The following is a 22,055-nucleotide window of genomic DNA, read 5'->3' on the forward strand; positions in this document are numbered from 1 at the left end:
AATCCTTTCCAACTTCCTCAATATTTCTCCGTTATGTTAAAATACTGCCTGTTTGATCAAACTTCTGGTCACCTGCCTTAATACTGACTTGTCACAGTTTTCTGATAATGCTCCAGGGAAGTGTCTTGGGGCATTTAAACTACATTAAAAGTTTTATGTAAATGTACATTACAGAGCAACCTCGATTATCCGAACATCGATTATCCAATTTCGGATTATCTGAACAAGATCTCAAGTTCCCGATGCTTGGGTAAACTAATATCCAAACATTTGATTTCCTGAACATTCGATTATCCAAACAAAATACTCCCCGTCCACGTCGTTCAGATAATCGAGGTTACCTTGTTTTGGTTTTGAAGGAATCGTCATCATTTTATTACTTGGCTATTGTGGCACAAAGTGAATTCTTTAATCTCCTAGACTATAGACTCATTCCGATTGATAAACTTTGAAGCAGTAGTAGTGAATCTCCTCCTGAAAGTGTCTCCCGCCAGGAAGTACAAGATAGGGTCCACACAGCTATTGAGGCTGGCAAGCCCGCGGGTCACTTGATAAGTGGCGTAGACCCTCTTGTTCCACTCGCATGTCTCTGGCCCTTGGTAATACAGTCTGGACTGTAGGTTAAGATTCTTCATCACATGAAAGGGGAGGTAGGAGGTGGCAAAGACGGCCAACACAATGATGACGAGACGCACAGACTTGCCCCGGAGTGGTGTCCTCATGTCGTTAGATATTAAGGCCTTCACAATAAATCCATAACAGACCAGGATGGTGGAAAAGGGGACGCAGAAACCAAAGAATGTAGTCAGCATGCTGTAAATGAAATAAGTGTCCAAGAGCTCTTTAGACGTGGTGTCATAGCAAATGGTTTTTATTGTTTTATTTGCATCTGGTCGAGAAAAGTTTGCTTTATTGGTGTCCTGTCGTATTCGGGAGAAGTACAGTATTGGGGAGATGCCAGCCATGACCACAACCCACACGCACACGCACACAATGGTTGCCGATTTTTTCTTCAACCTGCCCAGTGATCTCATGGGGTGCACCACCCCCGTGTACCTGTGGACACTGATGCAGGTCAGAAACAAGATGCTCCCGTAGAGGTTAACGTGGAAAATGAACCTCTGCAGTTTGCACAGGGCCTCCCCGAAGATCCAGTCGCTTTCCTTGAAATAGTAAAATATTAAAACCGGCAGAGAGAAGACGTAGAAGAGGTCAGCCAGGACGAGATTAAACATGTAAACGGTGATGCTACTCCAAGGCCTAATGTGAAAGATGAACATCCAGAGAGCAACACTGTTTCCGATTAATCCAGTGACAAACACAATAATGTACATGATGGGCAGATAGCAAGATTCCAATTCTTTGTTGAGGGAGCAGTTATTAGATGGCAGGTTTGCCATTGTATCTGCTTGAAGGCCTTTCATTCACAATAAACAAGGTGGCTCATGTTCCTCCGATTATGAGAATATCTGAAAGAGTAACCAAGGAGAGATTTAAATTTGACACATATTATGAATTTTTCTCTATTATATTGGCTCTCAGTCTAACAACTAATGGAATTGGAACTCTCATCATTACGTTCAGATATCTCATTATTCTCTATCTCCATTCAGATTTAGAACCTTCTAATACCTCAGCGCTGTTCCAAACCTCACCTCTTTTGAGTCCCTGATTTCAATAGCTTTAACAGTGGTGGTTATTGCTTCAATTGCCAAACTCCTAAGCTCTGAAATTTCTTCTCTAAATTTCTCCTTTCTCTCCCCTACCTGAAGCAACTAATTAAAATCTACTGTTTTCAACAAGCTTTTGGTCATCTGGCCTGATATGACGTAATGTCAACGTTAGTATGATAATGCTCCAAAACCTTGCTAGTTTCACTATGTTAAAGGTGTGCTATCAATGTACCATATTGTTGTTGGAAATGTGTTTGTTGTATTGAAACCTCCTCGAAAAGCAGTGCTCCAGGGACAATAGTTAAATTGAAATTATTATTCTTCTGCATCTGTTACCCTCTTCACTCCTTTCTCTCTGAAAATGATTCCTTGTAATGTTGCATAATTCTACAGGTAGATCTTGTCTGAGTGCTGACATAGTGTCGGTTTTACTAAGTTGCCTTCTCACCTCTGCATTAGAAAACTCAAGTCACATTCTGCAGATCTGAAGATACAATCTAGTTTGTTACACCAGTGAGGTGCAGAGGGAGTGCCACATTGTTGTAGTTTCCATTTTTTCAATGAAATTTCAAACCATAACACCAAGTGGTGCACAAGTTCAGCACCACTTGTGGATGAAGAGATCTTCCTAGTGTCTGGATTTATCCCTTAACTGTCAGCTCTAGAACAAAGTTAAAAATCGCACAACACAAGGTTATAGTCCAACAGGTTTATTTGGAAGCACTAGCTTTTAAAGCACTGCTCCTTCATTGGGCAGCTGTGGAGATTCTCCACAACCACCTGATGAAGGAGCAGCGCTCCGAAAGCTAGTGCTTCCAAATAAACCTGTTGGACTATAACCTGGTATTGTATGATTTTTAACTTTGTACAGCCCAGTCCAACACCGGCGTCTCCAAATCAGCTCCAGAACAGGGTTATCTAGTTGCTATTGCAATGTTATTTATGGAGACTTGAGGTGTACAAATTAACTTCTGAGTGCCTTCACATTACATCAGTGACTTCACTTCAAAAGTATTTAATTGTCTGAGAAACGCTTTGTGGTTTTCTGAATATGTGAAGAGCTATTGGTACATCTCATTCACCCAGCTCACTCAATGTCACTTAAATACAATGACGAAGGAATGGGGCAATGGAGACAGATTATTTTAATAAGAATTGCTCTGCTGTTTTGGATAGGATGTGGATACCCCCAAAGACAAACCACCTTCCTGTCAGCATCCAATTTTGCAGAAGGCGTTGGGATATTTTTACTGGGCCAGTCATCCCGTGGCCCAGGTTAAAGTGCTCAGGTTTGGGCTTGAATCGCACCATGGCATATAGTAAAAATTTAATTCAATTACTACCTCTGCAACCTTTACAAAATAACTAATGATTGTTAATTGTTACCTGGCCTAGTCTAGATGTAACTCCAGAGTGCAGGCATGTAGTTGCCTCTTAACAGTCCTCTGAAGTGGCCAAAAGAACCAAAGAGTTCATGAGGAATTAGGATTTACTATATCCACATCCCATCAAACAATAAATGAAGTGGAACTAGGTAGATGTTTACAGCACAGGTAGAGGTCATTAAGCCTATTAACTCTGCTCCATCTTTCAATGAGATCACAACTGATCTGATAACCCTCAAATCCATTTACCTGCCTTATCCCCATTATCCTTGATCCTTTACTAATTAAAAGTCTGTCTCTCTCAGCCCTGAATATACTGAATGACCCAGCCTCGACAGGTCTCTGCATAAAGTATTCCACAGATTCACTGCTCACTGGGAGAAGAAATTCCTCCTCATCTCTGTTTTGAATTTACGACTCTTGATTCTGAGATGATGTCCTCTGGTAAGAGACTCTGGTAATAATCATGTTTAATAAGAAGTCTGCTCATTCTTTTAAACGCCAATGAGTACAAGATCAACCTACTCAACCTCTCCTCTTAAGAGAAACTCTCAATATCCGTAATCAACCTAGTAAACCTCCTCTGGACTGCCAATAACCTTCCCTTAGACAAGGAGACAAAAATTGTTCACAGTGTGGTTTGACCAGTGCTTTGTCTAAGTGTAGCAAAAGCTCCTTATTTTCAGAACGCTGGGCAATTCTTTTAGCTACAGAAGTCCTAGTAGGCAGGTAATAAAGAAATACCTTTACTCTACGTGTAACTAACTGACCGTGAGTGAAAGAAGCAAGGTCCAGCAACAATAGGGCAGGCGAGGATCAGTGCCACAGCCTCAGAGTGAAGGGATGATGCTTTTGAACTGAGATAAGGAGGAACTTCTTCAGCCAGAGGGTGGTGGCTCTGTGGAACTTATTGCTGCAAAACGTTGTGGAGGTCAAATCATTTAATGCATTTAAGATAGAGATAGATCGAGTTTTGATCAGTAAGGGGATGAAACATTACAGGGAGAAGGCAGGAGAATGGGGATGAGAAACATATCAGCCATGATCAAATAGCAGGGCAGGCTTGATGGGATGAATGGCCTAATTATGCTCTATATATATGGTCTTATGGTTTTATTTCAGACATGGGTGACACGGTGGCTCAGTGCTCAGCACTGCTGCCTCAAAGCACCCAGGTTCAATTCCAGCCTCAAGTGACTGTGTGTGTGGAGTTTGCACATTCTCCCCGTCCCTGTATGGGTTTCCTCCCATAGTTCAGAGATGTGCATGTTCAGTGTATAGGCCATACTAAATTGCCTGCAGTGTCCAGGGATGTGCACTGGGTGGATTAGTCATGGAAAATGTTGGGTTACAGGAATAGAGTAGGGGGAATAGGTCTGGGTGGGATGCTGTTCAGACAGTCAGTGTGGACTCAATGAGCTGAATGGCCTGCTCCCACACTATAGAGGTTCTGTGATTCTATGGAATGTGAAGTCTGTAGGGCTCTTACCGTACTTTGTATGTAGTCATGGTCATTCACAAGAGCGTAGACTTCCTTTTACCACAGTGATCACTTCGTTCGGCACACTAAGTGGGAATTCAAGGTTTAAGGAAATTGTAGGTTCAGATTGCTTGAAACCCACTCCAGAAAATTAATGAGCCTTCCAGTCTTCAAAGAGACTATCACTGCACTCTGCCACTGCAGGACAGAGCATTGCCAATACTGGACCCTTCCTTGTTTCAACAAAAACAGAGATTGCTGGAAAAACATTAATTCTACTTTCTCTCCTCAGATGCTGCCAGACCTGCTGAGTTTCTCCAGCAATTTCTGTTTTAGTTTGGAATCCCAACATCCATAGTTCTTTGTTTATTTTTCTCCATGTTTTAAATCCATTTGATAGCATAATTGCTTTATACTGTGAGACAATTTGTAAATGAGAAAAATGACTGATAGAGCACCCCTCAAGACTGGGGTCAACATTTCCTCACAGAGGGTGGTGTGTGTATGGAATGAGCTGCCAGTGGAAATGGTGGAGGCTGGTACAATGACGATATTTAAAAGGCATCTGGATGGATATATGAATAGGAAGAGTTTAGAGGGATATGGACCAAGTGCTGGCAAATGGGACTAGATTAATTTAGGATATCTGGTCGGCATAGATGAGTTGGACCGAAGTGTCTGTTTCTGCACTGCATATCGCTATGATCTGTGACTGCAGGATATCTCAAAGTACTTTACTTTGATTAAGTAGAACATAGAACAGTACAGCCCTTTGGACCTCAATGTGCCAGCCTTTTATCCTACTCTAAGATCAGACTAACCTACATACTCTTTATTGTACTATCTTCCATGCGCCTATCCAAGAGTCGCTTAAATGTCCCTAATGTATCTGACTCTACTACCACTGCTGGCTGTACAGTCCACACACCCACCACTCTCAGTGTAAAGAACCTACCTCTGATATCTCCCCTATTTTAAAATTATGCCCCGTCATGATAAACATTTCTGCCATGGGAAAAAGTTTCTGGCTATCCACTCTATTTTTGCTTCTCAAATCTTGTACATCTCTATCAAGTCACCTCCCATCCTTCTTCATTTCAATGAGAAAAGCCCTAGCTCCCTCAACCTTTCTTCATTAACATGCCCTCCAGTCCAGGCAGCATCCTAGTAAATCTCTTCTGCATCCTCTCTAAACCTTCCACATCTTTCCTATAATGAGGCGATCAGAACTGAACACAATATTCCAAGTGTGGTCTAACCACCGCTCGACAAAGCTGCAGCATAACCTCACGGCTCTGAAACTCAATGCTTCTGCGAATGAAAGCCAACACACCATATACCTTCTTAACAACCTTATCAACTTTGGTGGCAACTTTGAGGGATCTCTGGACATGGACACCAAGTTCCCTCTGTTCCTCAACACTGCCAAGAATACTGCCTTTAACCCTATTTTCTGCATTCATTTTTGACCTTCCAAAGTGAATAACGTCACACTTTTCCAAGTTGAACTCCATCTGCCAATTCTCAGCCCAGTTCTGCATCCCATCAATGTTCCATTGCCACCTACAACAGCCTTCCACACTACCCACAACTCCACCAACCTTTGTGTCACCGCAAACTTACTAATCAACCTTACACTCCCTCATCCAAGTCATTTATAAAAATCACAAACAGCAGAGGTCCTAGAACCAATCCCTGGAACACCACTGGTCACCGAGCTCCAGGCTGAATACTTTCCATCTCACACCACCCTCTGTCTTCTATGGGCCATCAATTCTGAATCCAGACAGACAGGTTTCCCTGTAACCCTTGCCTCCTTACTTTCTGAATGAGCCTTTCATGCGGAACCTTATCAAACACCTTGTTAAAACCCATGTACAACACATCCACTGCTCTACCTTCAACTATGTGTTTGTCACATCCCGCAAAGAATTCAACAAGGTTTGTGATGTATGACCTGCCCCTCATAAAGCCATGCTGACTACCTCTAATCAAACTATGGTTTTCTAAGTAACCATAAATCCTGTCTCTCAGAATTGTCTCCAATACTTTGCCCACCACTGATGTAAAACAGACTAGTCTGTAATTCCCAGGATTATCCCTATTCCCTTTCTTGAACAAAGGAATAACATTTGCCTCCCTCCAATCATGTGGTACTACTCCAGTGGACAATGAGGATGCAAAGATCATCACCAAAGGCGCAGCAATCTCTTCCCTCACTTCCTGTAGTAACCTTCGGTATATCCCATCTGGCCCAGGAAACTTATCTATCCTTATGTTTTTCAAAATTTTCAACACGTCCTTCTTCTTAACATCAATCTGTTCCAGCATACCAGTCTGTTTCACACTGTCCTCAGAAACACCAATGTCTCTCTCAGTAGTGAATATTGAAGCAAAGTATTCATTAAGGACCTCTCCTACTTCCCCTGACTCCAGATACAAGTTCCCTCCATTATCCCTAATTGGCCCTACCCTCGCTCTGGCCATCCTCTTGTTCCTCAGATAACTGTAGAATGCCTTAGGGTTTTCCTTAATCCCACCCACTAAAGCCTTTTCATGCCTCCTTCTTCAGTACCTTCTTGCTACTTGTAACCCTCTAAAGCTCTGTCTGATCCTTGCCTCCTCAACCTTAAGTAAGCTTCCTTCTTCCTCTTGACTAGATGTTCCACATCCCTCGACAGCCAAGGTTCCTTCACCCTACCATCCCTTCCTGCCTCAGTGGGACAAACCTGTCCAGCACTCTCAGCAAGTGCTCCCTAAACAATCTCCACATTTCCGTCATGCTTTTCCCTGAGAAGATCTGTTCCCAAGTTAGGCTCCCCAGTTCCTGCCCAATAGCATTGTAATTCTTCCCTCCCCATCCTGATTAAGTACTTTCCCATACCATCTGCTCCTATCTCTCTCCATGACGAGAGTAAAGGTCAGGGAGTTGTGATCACTCTCACCGAAATACTCTCTCACCGAGAGATCTGACACCTGTTCTGGTTCATTGTCAAGCATCACATCCCAAATGGCTTCCCCTCTAGTCGGTTTGACTACAAATTGCATCAGGAATCCTTCCTGGACGCACCTGACAAAAACTGCCCCATCCAAACAATTTGCACTAATGAGGTTCCAATTAACATTAGGGAAGTTAAAGCCACCCATGACAACAACTCTGTTACTTCTATGCATTTCCAAAATCTGCCTCCCAATCTGCTCCTCCGTGTCTCTGTTGTTATTGGGGGCATGTAGAAAACTCACAAGAAATTGACTGCTCCTTTCCTGTTTCTGACTTCCACCCATACTGACTCTGTAGACAAACCCTCCTCTCCGACCTCTCTTTCCACAGTGCTCCTGATCAATGTTATATTTGGGCAGTTAAATCTATGCACACATCAACCAATGTGGTATTGACCATCTCCTTTTTTGATGATGGTTGAGTAATGGATATTGACCAGGACACTATAACGTCTGAAGGTATAGGAACAGGAGTAAATCATTTGTTCCATCAATTCTGCCCTGCCATTCAATCATGGCTGATATATTTCTCAACTCCATTCTCTTGCCTTCACCCAGTAACTCTTGATCCCCTTACACAGGGAAGAACACCTCTGCACCTCTTCCATTAACACTTAGGAGGGATGTCTCTCATCTGGCAGAGAGCATACACCGTGCTCAGAAACACTGCATGTCCAACATTCAGCAGAATTCACTGAGACTGCAGTTACACAGCAGAGAACCATTGTGGGGCAACTGTAAGGTCACCCATCTGCTGGGTAGACAACAGAATTAATGGGAATGTTTGATTTCCATGTTACACAATCGTACGCTCAAATGAAAACTGATGGGAAAACATGGGAAGAGTAACTGACAATTGGCATTATAACTGGGAAATGACAATATAACTCGGGAATGGCAGTAAAAGTTGGGAATGGACAAAGTTAAAAATCACACACAGGTTATAGTCCAACAGGTATTTTGGAAGAACGAGCTTTCAGACTGCTGCTCCTTCTGAAGCTTTTACTCTTTGCTACCTTCCCCCACCCTCCTCTCCGACCTATCACCTCCCTCCCCACCCCCATTCACCTATTGTACTCTCTGCTACTTTCTCCCCAACCCCACCCCCCACCCCACCTCTATTTATCGCTCCACCCTGGAGGCTTCCTGCCTCTATTCCTGGCGAAGGGCATTTGCCTGAAATGTCGATTTTCCTGCTCCTCGGATGCTGCCTGACCTGCTATGCTCTTCCAGCACCACTCTGATCTAAACCCTGCTCCTTCTTCAGGTAACTAGTAGAGCAGAATCATAAAATTTATATAGAACATAGAATTTATAGCAAAAGATGACAGTATCATGCAACTGATGATATATTGAACAATCCTTCATTGCTGTTAAGTCTTTCATCTTTTAGAATGGGTTGCAGGTTTCAGTTCATTAATATGTAAATCCCAGAACTTCTTTTAAGTCACATTCTCAAGCTAACTTAAGGTTTTATAAAAATAGATGATATCTCAGCTCAGACAATGCATTAAAGTGTGAGGTTACAGCTACCTGACGAAAGAGCAGCGTTCTGAAAGCTAGTGCTTTCAAACAAACCTGTTGGACTATAACCTGGTGTTATGAGATTTTTAGTTAAGAGTGTGGTGCCTGATGAAGGGCTTTTTGCCTGAAACGTTGATTCTCCTGCTCCTCAGATGCTGCCTGACCTGATGTGCTTTTCCAGCACCACACTCTCGACTCTAATCTCCAGCATCTGAAGACCTCGTGTGATTTTTAACGTTGTCCACCCCAGTCTGACACCGGCACATCATAACTTGGAAATGACAGTGAAACTCAGGAATGGAAACAGAACCAGGAAAAAAGCACTGCAGATGTGAAAGGCAGTGTAGACCAGGAGTGATTGTATAACTCAAGAATTACAGGTGAACTCAGAACTGACAATATAACTCCGGTTTGACAGTATAATCTGGGAAGTATAATCTGGGAATGTGGGGATGGAAGTATAACTAGGAATTGATAGTGTAACCTAAGAATGGTAATATATCACTCGAATGGCAGTATAAATCAGGACTGGTAGAATGAATCAGGAATGGCAGAATGAATCAGGAATGGCAGAATGAATCGGGAATGGCAGAATGAATCGGGAATGACAATCTAAATCAGGAATGGCAGAGTGAATCAGGAATGTCAGTATAACTCGGGAAAGGCAGTGCAACTCAGCAATCGCAGTCAAACTCGGGACTGGAAACTCGGGAGTGGCAGGACTGTACAACCTGACCAAAGCTCGCATGTCCAGTTGACATGTGTGAGTGAGATTTGCCTTGAATACCAGAGGCGGACACAATGCGGGATGCCAGCAGACTCGCGGTTACCCTGGTCCCCGGCTGACAACGGGGAGGTTGCCCAAGTTAGAAAGCTCATCGAATCTCCCACAATCACAGCAGCGCTCCCGAGGTCCCCCCCACCCACCCAACAACAGTAACTTTCCCTTCCACTTACTGCAGGATGCAGAGCTCCTCTCTCTCTCTCTCTCTGTCTGCGCTGTTTCTTCCACCAGCCAGCCCCTGGGGAATGAGAATCTCGATAGAGGGGGGGATGTGTCTCCTCCGCAGCACACTGCCCCCGGGTCCAGCAGGAACACCCCTGAACTGCAAACTCTCTCTGTCTGCCCACGCTCAGCTCTTCCTCGTGGTTGTTCCAGACTTCCACTCGCGGTCACACATCGACCTCACATTTGCCGAAGAAACAACTCCAAACTGATCACCAGAAACGAAACAGAGAGTGAGGGGGGGGACTGATCTGAACTTTTCCGTCTTCAGTCCCCAAAGCGGATTTCAGCCAATGCCCACCAGCACAGATGGCGAATGTCCCTTAACTTCCATTTACTGTTTACTTTCTTTCACAGTCGACTTTGTCCCCCTCAGACACCTTGCATTAAAACTCGCGGAAGTCAGGGAGGAAAGGCTACATGAGGAATGAGCTTTCACCAGTGGGTCCTGCTTCAACAGGCATCTCACATCCGAGGCAACAACAACACTGCTCTTTGAGGCACTTCCAGCAGGAGGATGGTTTTCGTTGCAGCCAGGATACGGATGCTAAAGGGAGTGCTCAAAAGTTAGGTTTTTCATGTATGTAGTGATGGCTGTTGGTGGGAAAGAGAGGTGCAGCTTTTTTGTGACAACTTTTTTAAAAAATTTGATTTGATTCATTATCAAATCACAGAATCCCTACAATAGACAATAGGTGCAGGTGTAGGCCATTCTGCCCTTCGAGCCAGCACCACCATTCATTATGATCATGGCTGATCACCCTCAATCAGTATCCTGTTCCTGCCTTATCCCCATAACCCTTGATTCCACTATCCTTAGGAGCTCTATCCAACTCTTTCTTGAAAGTATCCAGAGACTTGGCCTCCACAGCCTTCTGGGGCAGAGCATTCCACACACCCACCACTCTCTGGGTGAAGAAGTTTCTCCTCAACTCTGTTCTAAGTTGCCTACCCCTTATTTTTAAACTGTGTCCTCTGGTTCAGGACTCACCCATCACCGGAAACATGCTTCCAGCCTCCAGAGTGTCCAATCCTTTAATAATCTTATACGTCTCAATCTGATCCCCTCTTAGCCTTCTAAACTCACGTGTATACAAGCCCAGTCGCTCCAATCTTTCAACATAAGATAGTCCCACCATTCCAGGAATTGACCTTGTCAACCTACACTTCACTCCCTCAATAGCCAAAATGTCTTTCCTCAAATTTGGAGACCAAAACTGCGCACAATATTCCAGGTGCAGTTTCACCAGGGCCCTCTACAGCTGCAGAAGGATCTCTTTGCTTCTATACTCAATTCCTCTTGTTATGAAGGCCAGCATGCTATTAGCTTTCTTCACTGCCTGCTGTACCTGCATGCTTGCTTTCATTGACTGATGTACAAGAACACCCAGATCTCGTTGTACTGCCCCTTTACCTAACTTGACTCCATTTAGGTAGTAATCTGTCTTCCTGTTCTTGCCACCAAAGTGGATAACCACACATTTATCCACATTAAACTGCATCTGCCATGCATCCGTCCACTCACCTAGCCTGTCCAGGTCACCCCGTATTCTCCTAACATCCTCCTCACATTTCACCCTGCCACCCAGCTTTATGTCATCAGCAAATTTGCTAATATTACTTTTAATACCTTCATCTATATCATTAATGTACATTGTAAAAAGCTGCGGTCCCAGCACTGATCCTTGCGGCACACCACTGGTCACCGCCTGCCATTCCGAAAGGGAGCCATTTATCACTACTCTTTGTTTCCTGTCAGCCAACCAATTTTCAATCCATGTCAGTATTTTGCCCCTAATACCATGTGCCCTAATTTTGCTCACTAACCTCTTATGTGGGACTTTATCAAAGGCTTTCTGAAAGTCCAGATATACTACATCCACTGGATCTCACTTGTCCATCTTCAGAGTTACATCCTCAAAAAATTCCAGAAGATTAGTCAAGCATGATTTCCCCTTCATAAATCCATACTGACTCTGACCTATCCTGTTATTGCTATCCAGATATGTCATTATTTTGTCCTTTATAATTGACTCCTGCATTTTTCCCACCACTGAGGTCAGTCTATAATTCTCTGTTTTCTCTCTCCCTCCTCTCTTAAAAAGTGGGACAACATTAGCCACCCTCCAATCCGCAGGAACTGATCCTGAATCTATAGAACATTGGAAAATGATCACCAATGCATCCACGATTTCTAGACCCACCTCCTTCAGTGCCCTGGGATGTAGACCATCAGGTCCTGGGCACTTACCAACCTTCAGACCTAACAGTCTCTCCAACACCATTTCCTGCCTAATATAAATTCCCTTCAGTTCAGGTCCTTCAGTCACTATTACATCTGGGAGATTGCTCGTGTCTTCCCCAGTGAAGACAGATCTAAAGTACCAATTCAACTCTTCTGCCATTTCTTTGTTCCCCGTAATAAATTCACCCATTTCGGTCTTCAAGGGCCCAATTTTAGTCTACAGTGCGGAAGCAGGCCATTCGGCCCATCAAGTCTCCAAGTACCCTCCAGAGAGTATCCCACTGCACCCACCCCATCCCTGCAACCCTGCATTTCCCATGGCTAATCCACCTAACCTCTATTCTTGATGAAGGGCTTTTGCCCGAAATGTCGAGTTTCCTGGTCCTTGGATGCTGCCTGACCTGATGTGCTTTTCCAGCACCACTCTAATCTAGATTCTGGTTTCCAGCATCTGCAGTCCTCACCTTTGCATAATCCACCTAGCCTGCCCATTCCCCCACCCCGGACAATCTAGTGCAGCCAATCTACCTAACCTGCACATCTTTAGACGGTGGGAGGAAAAACACGCAGACACCGGGAGAACATGTACACTCCACACAGACAGTCACCTGAGGGTGGAATCGATCCCTGGCACTGTGAGGCAGCTGTACTAACCACTGAACCACCCCAAATTGTCACATGTACCGAGGTACAGTGAAAAGTTTTGTTCTGCATGAAGTGCAGACAGATCAGACCATTAAAGATCATAAGGGGATAGAACAGAGGGAGGAATACAAAGTTACAGCTGCAAAAGCAGATGTATAATTATTTGCTAGAGGTTTCCCCTTCCTAACCTCCCTCTTAACCTCAACTCTCTCTCCCTTGTTCTACTAACTCTTAAATACACTAATCTCCAGTCTTGCCAAGGTATATTTGAGAATTAAACACCAGAGCTCCCCCTGGTGAGAGCAGGCATTGCTGCAGCTGCTGTAACCAGGCAGCATACCAAGTTCATTTCTCTTGACTGATCTTCGCACGTCCACTGTAGCTCTGCAAATGATCTGCAGCATCCTTCACCCAGCTACATGGAGCTGAGTCCATCTCTGCTTTCTGCTCCAGCCCTGCTGAAGAGATTAGCTTCAGCTCTGGTCAAGCAGTTGAAACACTGACGTTTTATTCCAAGGTGAATGTTACATCCAAAAAGGGATATTTCAGCAAAGCCTGAAGAAAAGGCAGCTTCCCAACCCCCCCTACTTTATCACCACAACACCAGAATTGCTGTAAAGTAATGTACCATTACAGAGAAAGGCACAGTTAGTACAACATCATAGGAGCATAGCAATTGCTGGATGCTAAAAATATGACCAAAGTCCACCTAACATCCTGTAATGATATGATACCGTGATAATGCAGCTGTTGATTAATTAGTTCCTTATCAATGAGTTTACAACTGCCCCAGACATGAGATAAGGAAAATTCCCAGTGTGGATAGCCTTAAGAGTTGAAAGTCCAAGGTGACTGTTTCTCCTAAGCACATTGCACTCACCACATTGTTTCAGATTAGTCACTCAGAGAGTAGCGAGAATGTGGAACTTACAACCACAAGGACTAGTCAAAGAAAACAGAATCATTGCCTTAAAGGGGAAGCGAGATAAGCGCGTATAGAGTACAGCAGACAGTTCTGCTGACAAGGTTAGTTGAAGATCACTGTGAGGCTGTTTCTTTTGAGCATAACCAGAATACTGCACTTGGGCTGAGTGATCTTTATTACACGCAGTAATTTCCAAATCACTCCAAGAAGGATTGGAAGCTCCCAGATTTGTGGGACGTCCGTTAATCACCTTTGAGAAGGTGCTAGAGAGTCATGATCATGAACCATTTCAGGCATACACTCACAGTGCTGTTAGAAAGGGAGTTGCAGAATTTCCACCCAGTGATACTGAAGGAGTGGCAACATTGTTCCAAATGGTTTCAGGACAAGGGTCTGATCCCTTAAGTATTGAGGACATTTTTAACTTGCAAACTCCAAAATGTTTTTTCAAAGAGGGCTGTTACCACCAAAACCAGCTGTGGGTGTAAATTATGTGGCTGCCTGGGGAGAGAAAGAGAGAGAGAGAGAGAGAGACTCCTAGAATGTAATACTGATAGATGGGAACTTCAAACAACAGCCTTTCAAAGGGAGAAGGGACACTCCAAAACAATTTGGACTGTAGTCACATATAATTACAAAAGTAATGAGGGACTGACAAACTCTGCTCAATAGAAAGCTATTCCTGTGTTTTATGTCCCAAAAAGCAGACACGGTTTGTATTTTGTTCCCTTTGTACAATACAGAAGGACAGAGGCTAATAAGCCAGTATCATCGTTACTGGCGTGTGGCGGTGGGACTGAATGTTCTCATGTGTACCAGCCTTGGTTAAAGGGCTAGCATGCTTGAAAGATGACAGTCAAAGAACTATTCCCTAGTCACTCCTCTGTTGCTGCTGAAGACCTCAAATTCTGACTGCTAAACCTAGTTGGCTAGCAGACAGACACAAGTAAACAGGACGACAAAATGAAAATGGAAACAATAAAAAGGCTTTCTCTCATCTTGAATGCTGAATTTCAATCACATTCAAAGTGATAGCTGGAGGGATAGGCAGTGTTGAGGAAGTGGGGAAGCTGCAGAAGGACTTGGACAGGCTAGGAGAGCAGGCAAAGAAGTGGCAGATGGAATACAATGTGGGTAAATGTGAGGTTAAGCACTTTGATGAGAAGAATAAAGGACCTAGATCCGGGAATATCAGTGGGGCAGTGGTGTCAAGGGAATTTTCAGTGTATGTTATTGGCGAAAATGTTGGAGAAACTCAGCAGGCCTGGCAGCACCTGTGAGGAGAGAAAGTCTGTAATGTTTTGAGTTTGACATACGTTCAAAAGGAAAGTTATATTTATAAAATTATATATGGATCTAGGCATTAGTGGTTTGACCAACATTAGTTGCCCATTCTTATTTGCCCTGGAGAAGGTGGTGGTGAGTTACCTTCCGGAACCACTGCAGTCCATTGGTCTGGATAGACCCACACTGCCCTTACAGAGGGAGTTCCAGGTTTTTGACACTTTTTTTTTATTCCTTTGTGGAATGTTGACATCACTGGCTGAGCCAGAATTTATTGCCCGTCCTTAGTTGCCCCTTGAGAAGGTAGTGGTGAGCTGCCTTCTTGAACTGCTGCATTCCATCTGCTGTGGGTTGACCCACAATGGCATGAGGGAGAGAAATCCAGCATTTTGACCCAGCGACAGTGAAGGAACAGTGATAAATTTCCATGTTAGGATGGTGAGTAGCTTGGAAGGGAGCTTGAAGATGGTAGAGTTCCCGTGTGTGTGCTGCCCTTGTCATTCTACATGGAAATGGTAATGGGTCTGGAAGGTACCGTCTGAGGCTCTTTGGTGAATTTCTGCATTGCATCTTCTAGATCGTATGCCCTGCTGCCACTGTCAGTGGTAGAGGGAATGAATGCTTGTGGATGTGGTGCCAATCGAGCAGACTGCTTTGTCCTGGATAGTGGCTTGGAGGGGAACTTGCAGGTGGTAGTATTCCCATTTATCTGCTGCCTATGTTCTTCTAGATGGAAGTGGTACTGGGTTTGGAAGGTGCTGTCTGAGCACCTTTGGTGAATTTCTGTGGTGCATCTTGTACATAGTACACACTGCTACTACTGAGCATTAGTGGCAGAGGGAATGGATGCTTGTGGAGGTAGTGCCAATCAAGGGGGCTGCTTTGTTCTGGATGGTGTCAAGCTTCTTGAGCATTGTTGGTGCTGCACCTATCCAGGCAAATGGGGAGTATTCCATCACACTCCTGACTTGTGCCTTGCAGATGATGGGCAGGCTTAGGGGAGTCAGCAAGTGAGTTACACGCGGCAGTATTCCTAGCCTCTGACCTGTTCTTGTAGCCATTGTGTTTATGTGGAGAGTCCAGTTGAGTTTCTGCTGGAGCTGCACTAATCCATTGGGGAGTATTCCATTCTTGTGACTTGTAAATGCTGGACAGGCTTTGAGGAGACAGGAGGTAATTTACACACTGCAGGATTCCTAGCTTTTGTTCTGCTCTTTTAGCCACAGGGCTAATATGGCTAGTCCAGTTAAGTTTCTGGGCAATGGTAATCCCTAGGATGTTGATAGAGGGGGATTCAGTGATCGTAATATCATTGAATGTCAAGGGGCAAGGTTTAGATTCTCTCTTATTGGAGATAATCTTTGCCTGGCATTTATGTGGAGCAAGTGCTACTTGCCACTTGTCAGCCCAAAGCTGGATATTGTTCGGGTCTTGCTACATTTGGGTATGGACTACTTCAGTATCTGAGGAGATGCAAATGGTGCTGAACATGGTGTAATCATCAGCAAATATCCCCACTTCTGCCTTTATGATGCAAGGAAGGTCATTGATGAAGTAACTGAAGATGGCTGGGCCTAGGATTTTGCTCTGAGGAACTCCTGCAGAGATGTCCTGGAGCTGAAATGACTAACTACAAACAACCAGATCCTTTGGCCTAGACATGATTCCAACAAGTGGAGAAATTTCCCCTGATTTTTATTGACTGCAGTTTTAATCGGGCTCCTAGATACAACACCAAGTCATATATAGTCTTGATGTCAAGGGCAGTCATTCCCACCTCACCTTTGAAACAAGACTACAATGAGATCAAAAAGCTGAGTGACTGTGATGGACCATAAACTCTGTGACAATGAATAGGTTATTACCTCACAACTGCTACTTGACAGCACTGTTGGTAACCCCTTTAATCACTTTCTTAATGTTCAAGAGTAGGCTGTTGGGTTAGTTTGGATTTGTCCTGCTTTTTGAGCACAGAATACACTTGGGCAATTTTCCACATCGTCAGGTAGATGCCAGTGTTGTATACATTAACTGTTTCTTTTCCCCAGATGTTGCCATACCTGCAAAGTTTCTACAATACTTTCCAGCTTTATTTATGATTTCCAGCATCTACAGTATTTTCCTTTTAGAGTCATAGGGTCATAGAGATGTACACCACAGAAACAGACCCTTCAGTCCAACTCGTCCATGCTGACCAGATATCCTAACCTAATCTAGTCCCATTTGCCAGCATTTGGCCCATATCCCTCTAAACCCTTCCTATACATATATCCATCTAAGTGCCTTTTGAATGTTGTGATTGTATCAGCGGAGAAAGTGAGGTCTGCAGATGCTGGAGATCAGAGATGGAAATGTGTTGCTGGAAAAGCGCAGCAGGTCAGGCAGCATCCCGAAACGTCGATCCTAGTGATTGTACCAGCCTCCACCGTTTACTCTGGCAGCTCATTCATACACTACTCTCTGCGTAAAAAAAGTTTCCCCTTAGGTCCCTCCTAAATTTTTCCCCTCTCACCTTAAACCTATCCCTTATAGTTCTGGACTCCCCGGCCCCAGGGAAAAGACCTTGACTATTTACCCTATCCATGCCCCTCATGATTTTGTAAACCTCTATAAGGTCACCCCCCCAGCCTCTGATGCTCCAGGGAAAACAACCCCAGTCTATTCAGCCTCTCCCTATGACTCAAACCCTCCAACCCTGTCAACATCCATGTAAATCTTTTCTGAACCCTTTCAAGTTTCACAACATGCTTCCAATATTTTGATTGAAAATAAATTCGATTTATGATTGACTCTGTGTTGCCATTGGAATACAAAATAAAGGATTGCTCCATCCCTCACAGCTATTTATTGAGTGCAGCCGTTCAAGGTAACCTGATAGCATCTATTTTCACTCAACCACACACTCATCCCTCCCTTTGTTTGAACAGATTTGTTACTGAAAACATCTGAAAAGAATTCACCTAAATACCTGTGACTTTTATCAACAATTATTGGTATTTGGTACAGAAAGGCATTTACCTACCTGCTATGAATTAACAGCCTTGCTATGTTAGTGACAGTGCAGTGTTGCAAAGGCACCAACTTGGCTCTGCATTGTGGAGCTAATCACCAGGGTCCACGGGGAAGCTTGAGAGAACTTTGACCACTTCACTACTGAGTGTCCTGTCAGCCAAAGCAGCTATTGGTGAAGAGATTCAGCATCGCCTCCAGTGTGCGAGAGCTGCCTTCGGCCACCTGAGGGAAAGATGTTCAAGAATAACAACGTCAGGTCCAACACCAAGATCATGGTTTACAGAGCTGTGGTGGTTCCCACCCTCCTGTATGGCTCTGAGACATGGACTGTCTACAGCAGGGACCTCATGGCACGGGAGCACTCCCATCAACACTATCTGTGCGAGATTCGGCAAATCAGCAGGAAGCCAGATGCACCAACACTAGCGTCCTTGCCCAAGCCAACACCTCCAGTATCAAGGTACTGACCACATGCCCTCCCCCCAACCCTTCCCCCCCTTGATTGGCTGCGATTCTCCTGTTCCCTAGATGCTGCCTGACCTGCTGCGCTTTTCCAGCAACACATTTCCATCTCTGATCTCCAGCATCTGCAGACCTCACTTTCTCCTCAAAGATTTCAACCTACTGCGAATCCTCTTACAAGGATGCCTTCCTTGAAGAAGCTCTCTTTCTCCCTCTACAAAGGTTTCAGTGAGTCCCTCTCTCACTGCACCCCCAGGTCATCTCCTCTGCACAGAAGCTCTTCAGCCACATTCTCAAACAGACTCGCTACCACAGCCACATCTCCTTCCTCAGCACCTGCCTACGGAACCGACTGATTCCTGAAGAAGGGCTAATGCCCGAAACGTCGATTCTCCTGTTCCCTAGATGCTGCCTGACCTGCTGCGCTTTTCCAGCAACACATTTCCATCTCTGATCTCCAGCATCTGCAGACCTCACTTTCTCCTAAGAGGTGTGCTACCACACCAACGCCCCACCTCCTTCCCACGATCACCTTCTGCCCCCAGTGTAACAGAGCCTGTGGGAGTCTGTACAGCCACCTATGGACTCAGCCTGAGAGTGGAATAGAGTCATCCTCATCCATGCGGGGCCACCAATGCTGATAATGTTGCAAAGGACAGTTCTTGTACGGCTAGTCTAAAGCTCAGAGGAGGCATGAACTCAATGAAGCATATTGACATCTTTTAACAATGGAAGTTTAATGAATGGAAATGAGCTATTTGACCTAAATTTCCTGTGTCTGTGTTTTTGCTTGATATCCTTCCAATCCGTTCACACAGCAGGGGATGAGCTGAGGCAGACTGTTGTTTTATGTCTTTAAAGAAGAAAGATCAATCTGGTTGGACACATTATCGCACACTTCTATGATCAACACATTCTGAGCTGAAGCTTAGAACCTGAATCATTTTGCCCAGAGACAGGAACACAATCAATGCACCACACCCACTGCATCAGGAGACTGCCTGCTGAGGCAGGTATTTAAAAGCTCAGTTGGCTGGACAGCTGGTTTGTGATGAAGAATGGCGTCAACAGTCTCAGTTCAATTCCTGCATCAGCTGAGATTGTTATGAAGGGCTCTCCGTCTCAACCTTTTCATTGCCTGCAGTTTGGTGACCCTCAGGTTAAACCATCACTTTTTTTTTAATTTCAAAAAGATACTTTATTTATTAAAAATATCTTTATGGACATGCATAGTCACTAAAGCAGTTCAGTTCTGTACAGTAGCATATGAAGAAGCAAGCAAACATTGGAGTTTGACTCTACCCATTAAAGGAATTTCTTACTTATGCAAGATTATATTTGATTACATTTGAGGCACCAGGAGGGTCCGATAACTGAACAAACCCAGAAAGACATCAGGCAGCGGTCTTTCCCTACTATGCCTTGAGAGCAGCTGCACCAAGCTTTTGTGCGTCCCTCAGCACATAATCCTCGACCTTTGGAAAGTGCAAGTCTGCAGCACTTGGTTGGGGTCAACGCCTTACTCTGGGAGACCAACAGGTTTTGGGCAGACTAAAGAGTGTTTTTTTTCACCGTTTTGTTGGTCCTTCAGGTGGAGTTGATGTTTGTCTTGGTGTGCATCCCGGGAAATGGAGTCCTGCATCAAGGAGCTGCTGGGGACGAATATCGACAAATATCGCTTTCTCCAGACTTCCTTTTCAAAGGCACATTCCATCAGGAGGTGTGCAATAGTCTCTACCCCCTGCCACAGCCGCTTCGAGGGCAGCATGCATTGGTGCAGACAGTCCACCAGATATCGCTCTATAATGAAAGAGTAGGCCTATATTCTTCTGAAACTTTGGTGACTTTACCTTTTCTTAAGTGCCTTCAACTCACTTGTGAAATAGGACCCAGCTAAGGCTTTTAACTGTCCTGAAGAAGGGTTATACCTGAAACATTGACTTCTCCATCTCCTGATGCTACTGTGTACTTCCAGCCTCCTGTCTCGCTACTAAGGCTCTGAACTGTGACAGTAACACGGATGTGTGAAGGCCTCTCATCTCGCAGCAGGGCAGATGTGTTTAGGGGTTTGGAAAGCAGAGAAAGAGGGCCTGGTACTTAAGAACGGGGACAAAAAAAATCAAATCATGATTGTTCAAAAGGTTATTGGTTGCAAAAGGAACTCTTATGTGTGTCCAAGGAACATATGCCAACAGGTCCTGCAGCCTTGATTTTGATGGGACAGGAATGAGCAAGCATTATGAAATGGGAGGATTGTCAGACTTGCCCATCAGGTTCCCTCACTGAGATTTTAGATTCTGTGCCTCAGTTCCACGTTCAGAACTTGCCTTCCTGCCCCACCCTCTGATGATGATGGTATTCCTCAGCACAGTGACTCAAAACATTCTTAAGAATAAAGCCGGTTGAGCTAATCTTTAACGAAAGGCTGAAAAGTTGGCAAGTATTGAATCAATACGTCACAACAGCTTGCACTCCTACAGAACGAGCAATAACTATTTTTCATTGTGCCGGTCTCTGCTCTCAGTCAGCATGGCTAACTGCCAAAAAGAAAATTAGTTAGCTGCGTATGTATTTGTTTCTTTGTTCATTCATCCCTGGGATGTGGGCACCACTGGCAAGGCAGCATTTATTACCATCCCGAACAACCCTTTGAGAGGGTGGTGGTGAGCTGCCTTCTTGAACTGCTGCAGTCCATCCAGTATTGGTACCCACACAATGCTGTTAGGAAGCAGAATTTTTCAGAATTTTGACTCCGTGATAGTGAATAAACAGAGATATAGTTCCAAATTCTGGATTAGTGGTGCTGGAAGAGCACAGCAGTTCAGGCAGCATCTGAAAAACTTCGAAATCATATAGTTCCAGGTCAGGTCTTGTATGGCTAATAACTTGCAGGTTGTAGCTTTCCCATGTTTCTGCTGCTTTTGTCCTATCAGATAAGAGATGGAACGGGCTTGAAAAGGTAGACCTCTATATATTGCCATCAAAAGGCTCGTGTGGCACAATGAGAGTGTGTCTATCTTCACGTCACGACACCTGGATTCAGGTCTGACCTATTCCAGAGGTGTGCACTAACATCTCTGAACAGGCTGAGTCGTTCTTTGAGCTAGTTTTCACATCGCTGTTACTTAGACTTGTGTTGCCTTTATTGATCCTACCCAGGCATTTGAGCACATGTGCATAGCTAGTCTGTTAAAGCTCCTGGAGAATATGTCCTCCAACAAAGTTGCTCAATGTGAGCCCTCTCTATAAAAACACTATGGAGTTCAGACCATGCTGGGACCGTGGTCAGGTGACCCATGACCTCCAGGACTGCTGCAGAAATATTGACATTTTTTTTCATGAACATGGATAAAAATTCAAAATGTGGAAGCCAAGTTTAAACCTAACAGGGGTTCTGCAATTTAATGCAGTCAG

General features: G+C 44.4%; 1 protein-coding gene across 1 annotated transcript; it reads right to left on the minus strand.

Moving 5' to 3' along the window:
• Window positions 1-264: 264 nt before the first annotated feature.
• LOC122556363 (P2Y purinoceptor 1-like) lies at window positions 265-10,558 on the minus strand. The gene is made up of 2 exons (XM_043702997.1): window positions 10,020-10,558; window positions 265-1,469 (listed from the first exon to the last, which is right to left on the minus strand). The coding sequence occupies exon 2, from the start codon at window positions 1,422-1,424 to the stop codon at window positions 417-419; it is 1,008 nt and encodes a 335-aa protein (XP_043558932.1). The 5' UTR covers window positions 1,425-1,469; window positions 10,020-10,558; the 3' UTR covers window positions 265-416.
• Between the last annotated feature and the right edge of the window lie 11,497 nt (window positions 10,559-22,055).

This window comes from Chiloscyllium plagiosum, chromosome 13 (assembly GCF_004010195.1).
Source record: "Chiloscyllium plagiosum isolate BGI_BamShark_2017 chromosome 13, ASM401019v2, whole genome shotgun sequence".
Classification (NCBI taxonomy): domain Eukaryota; kingdom Metazoa; phylum Chordata; class Chondrichthyes; order Orectolobiformes; family Hemiscylliidae; genus Chiloscyllium; species Chiloscyllium plagiosum.